We start from the raw sequence: 4,387 nt of genomic DNA on the forward strand, positions 1-4,387 counted from the left end.
AATTATAAATTAAAATTGATATTTCTAAGCGCAAGGAATACACATGCGCACGTTCCATTAAACACCACTGCAATGGCGTCATCATATGTTATGTGATCACTGGAAATTACTATACGAACATTAGAGAATGAGAATGAAAATAGTTTGGACATGAACGGACCACCTTCCTGGGTCTCCAATCCACACCACCCCTTCCCCCCATTCCAGAAGTCGCAGTGTCAAGCTTTGAGAAGCGCCATCCGTCACAGGTTTTGGTCTTTCCTTCCAAAAGTCAGTACCTCTCCAGGTTGCCCATCCCCAGTAAAGATCTGGACGTCCACTGCCCCTAGCAACAGCACCTTGCACCCGGCACCCGGAAGTCGGAGCTGCGCACGCACGGCGGGCTTCCGATTTCCCGGCGTGCCCTAGGAGTGCGGCGTGGACGCGCGCGGGCCTAGAGACCCACGTGACCCACAGGGCGGCGGAGGCGGGACGCTGTGAGTGCGCGCGGTTGCGGGGTCGCGTTGCGGCTACTGCTTTGCGTCCCCGGCGGGCAGCCCGGGGCTGGTTCCCGCCTCAGCTCTCGACACCGGCGGGAAAAGCATCTAGTGTGGGAGGAAAGGCGCCATCTCCCGCCCCATCTCTCCCGCTCTTGGCCGGCCGGATCTTTTGGCTGTCCTGTGGCCTCGCTTCCCCGCCCGGATCCTCCTGACCCTGAGATTCGTGGGTCTCACGTCCGGTGCACGCCCTGCTTCGGCCTCAGTTAAGCCTTTGTGGACTCCAGGTCCCCGGTGAGATTAGAAACGTTTGCAAACATGTCCCGGATCGAAAAGATGAGCATTCTGGGCGTGCGGAGTTTTGGAATAGAGGACAAAGATAAGCAAATTATCACTTTCTTCAGCCCCCTTACAATTTTGGTTGGACCCAATGGGGCGGGAAAGACGGTAAGTCTTCAGTAGCCGCCTTCAGTTTACAGGTCGCTACATTTTCCGGAGAATAAAATGGGGAGTTCAGAACTCTCCTTAGGAAGAGAAGCGTCCCTAGGGCTCCACAGGTGTAGGCCCTTAAAGTGCCTCGGGGCGTGGCCTGTCGGCTGCAGCGCCCTTAGGAGTTAGCCTGAGGCCGTCCCTGAAGGATGTTGGTGCCTGTCCTGGGGACAAGGTTTACTTAAGGATCCCACGAGACAGGGAGCTGTCGCAGCTCACTCAGAGTTCAGTTCCCACTGGATGCCCTTTGGTCTGTATTGATGTTTTTTAACGCTGTCTCCTTGCTTTCAAAGCATAGCATTCACTACCCAGTAGTTGTCCCATACAAGAATTCTTTTAAAAGTTATAAAGTGATATATATATGACTAAAGAGTTTCCAAGTATGCCAACTGTCCAAGCATGATACATGGAAAATAAATAACTTAAAAATGTAACTGATATAGTGGCGCTTAACTTGGAAAACTTGTTCTTAAAACCCAGTCAACAATTTAAAATTGGTGCACGACTGACTTATTTCTTTTAAAGCCCTGGGAATATTTAGAAATTTGAATGCACAGAATAACCAAGAGGCATTTTGGTCAGGAATAGTGGCTTAAGAAAAAGCAAGACAATGTCAGTATAGCAGGGAGAAGAGTGTAAAGGAAGGATTTGCGAACTTGTTTACTTCTGTTTTTGTGAAAATGTTATTTGTTGAATGCTTGTTATGTACTTAGCATTGTACTAAATACTAGCAGAAAGGAGAGTAGTACTGTGTAGTGTATATGAGGACTGGCTGCCTCAATACAAATTTTTTGCTTCGTTAGTTGGCGAATGACTTCACTGCTCTGTGCCTTAGTTTTCTCATTCATAAAATGGAGATTAAAAATAGTTTCTACAGCTGGGCGCGGTAGCTCACGCCTGTAATCCCAGCACTTTGGGAGGCCAAGGCGGGTGGATCACCTGAGGTCAGGAGTTTGAGACCAGCCTGGCCAACATGATGAAACCCCATCTCTAATAAAAATACAAAAATTAGCCAGGCATGGTGGCGCACGCCTGTAATCCCAGCTACTGGGGAGGCTGAGGCGGGAGAATCGCTTGAACCCAGGAGGCGGAGGTTGCAGTGAACCGAGATCATGCCATTGCACTCCACCAGCCTGGGTGACAGAGCAAGACTCTGTCTCAAAAAAAAAAAAAAAGTTTCTACAGGCTAGGCTCGGTGACTGACGACTGAAATCCCAGCCCTTTGGGAGGCTGAGGCTGGAGGATTGGTTGAGCACAGGAGGTCAAGGCTGCAGTAAGCCATGATCATGCAGCTGCACTCCCTCCTGGGCAGCAGAGTGAGACCCTGTCTCAAACAAATGAGAAGTTTTTACAGCCTAGAGTTAATGTGAGAATGAAATAAATATATGTAAGAGCACTTAGTACAATTCAGTACTTAACTGTTAGCCATTCTTATTATTAACTTAAATTAGTTTAAAGGGTTTCAGTTGAATTATCTTTTTCCCAAGTAACAATTCTTCGTATTAGGATAACTTCTTAGTTATATAGCATTTCTGTGAACTTACAGCAATGATTCTTTAAACACTTAATCAAATCTTTATTACAGGTTTTATAATGTCAGATTTTATCCATCTTTTATAGTTTCCATAAAAAATAATATTTTCGTAATGAATTCATATTTTATGATAAACTTCTGTGATTCTCTTATAACAAAGTGATGTAATTTTCTATTTCTTCAGACCATCATTGAATGTCTAAAATATATTTGTACTGGAGATTTCCCTCCTGGAACCAAAGGAAATACATTTGTACATGATCCCAAGGTAATGGTGCTAGTACAATGTTGTATTTTTATAATTATAAAAATGATAGTAGCTTATTGTAGAAAACTTGGCATTGAAGAAGTATAGAGATGCATTTAGCACCCAGTAATAATCATTGTTGACATTTTCATGTATTTTCCTCCTCCTTTAAATACTGTTTTACATAGCTGATGTCATACTCTTAACTTTGTATGCTGGGTTTTTTTTTCCCAACTTAACCTTATCATGAAGTCCCATGTCATTAAAAAACTATCATCTGGGTGTTTGGTATGTGAGTGCTTCTTTTAATCTTTATACTGTTTTGTATGTCTGAGATATTTTCTACTTAAGGTTCATGAACACTTTAATAGTTGTATAAGTTTCTTACATTAAAGTGCTTTCAGTTTTTCATTAAAATGTACCATTATAAGCCAGGCATGTGGGTGTGTGCGGGTACTCCCAGATAGCTCTAGAGACTGAGATGGGAGGATTGCTTCAGCCCAGGAGTTCAAGGCTAGCCTGGGCAATATAGTGAGACCCACTGTCTAGAAAAAAAAGTATCATGATAAAAATCTTTGTGTATGAATCATTGTTTGAATTGTGGTGTTTATACTATTAGTGTATGTAAGGACATAGAATTTGGTCTGTAGGTTTTTGCACATATAGAAATGAAACAACAGTACATATATGTGTGTATATATATAGTTTATTTGTTTCTAGTGGGATCATGTGCCTCTCTCGCTGCTCCCTGACCCCAGTTCCACTATGTTTTTGTTTTGTGTTCTTCCAAGCTTTTTTCTGCTTATGAAACCATGCCTATGTGAGCATATAAATGCATTCACACATACATACTTTAGCACATTAATATAATTTTATACTTCTATTTTATTGTTTTTAGTTACTAAATTGTATTCCATTGAGTTTATATCTTATAGTTTATTAACTGACTCCCTGTTATTATTTGTTTCCACTTTTGTGTGATTAAACTCTGTAATTATGAAAGTATTTATGAATTTTCCTCTTAGAAATGTAATAGTATTTAGTACATTTACTGAATCCTCTCTATAATGACTATTTCCCACCTTCTTTCTCCTTAAATTTGCAATCTACTTTCCTTAACTGATGATCTTGCTTTGTACTTTATTGAGAAATAGGAAGAATCAAATGAAAATTCTCTTATTTTCCAATCATCAAATACAAAAGTAGTGTACATACTGTTTTTTCTTGTCTGTTAAGGATAAATTATTTGTTGTTTTATCTAAACATCTTGGAGGCTCCTTGGAGGGTAGATCTCATTGATCCATCTTATCCACCCAAGGATTTTCCCCTTCAGTTTTTCCTTCTCTCTCCTGGATCAGCAGTTTCTCTTGTTGGATCTTTCACATCAGCATGTAAACATGCTCTGGTAGCTTTAGTCTTCAAACAAAAAACTCTCCCTTTACTCCAATTCACCCTCTAGCCATTACCTTTTCTCTGTTCCAATATATAGCAAAATTCAAAAGATTTGTATGTACTCATCGCTTTTACTTCATTGACTCCCATTTTTCCCTCAGTCTACTCCATTCAGGTTTTCTTTTTTTCCTCCACTAAAAGTGCTCTTGTAAGGTTACCGATAATTTCTTTTTTTTTTTTTTTTTTTTT

At 41.2% G+C, this 4,387-nt stretch overlaps 1 protein-coding gene across 2 annotated transcripts in view; it reads left to right on the plus strand.

Moving 5' to 3' along the window:
• The first annotated feature begins 390 nt into the window (after window positions 1-390).
• Window positions 391-4,387, plus strand: part of RAD50 (RAD50 homolog (S. cerevisiae)) — an 89,886-nt gene continuing 85,889 nt past the window's right edge. The window contains exons 1-2 of one of the 2 annotated variants that reach the window (XM_011951064.1): window positions 391-923; window positions 2,684-2,767. In XM_011951064.1, coding sequence (XP_011806454.1) covers window positions 795-923; window positions 2,684-2,767 — 213 coding nt within the window. In that variant the 5' untranslated portion in view covers window positions 391-794. The remainder of the gene's footprint in view (window positions 924-2,683; window positions 2,768-4,387) is intronic. The other variant, XM_011951065.1, reaches the window with a different exon arrangement.

Source organism: Colobus angolensis, unplaced genomic scaffold, assembly GCF_000951035.1.
Source record: "Colobus angolensis palliatus isolate OR3802 unplaced genomic scaffold, Cang.pa_1.0 Scaffold314, whole genome shotgun sequence".
Taxonomy (NCBI): domain Eukaryota; kingdom Metazoa; phylum Chordata; class Mammalia; order Primates; family Cercopithecidae; genus Colobus; species Colobus angolensis.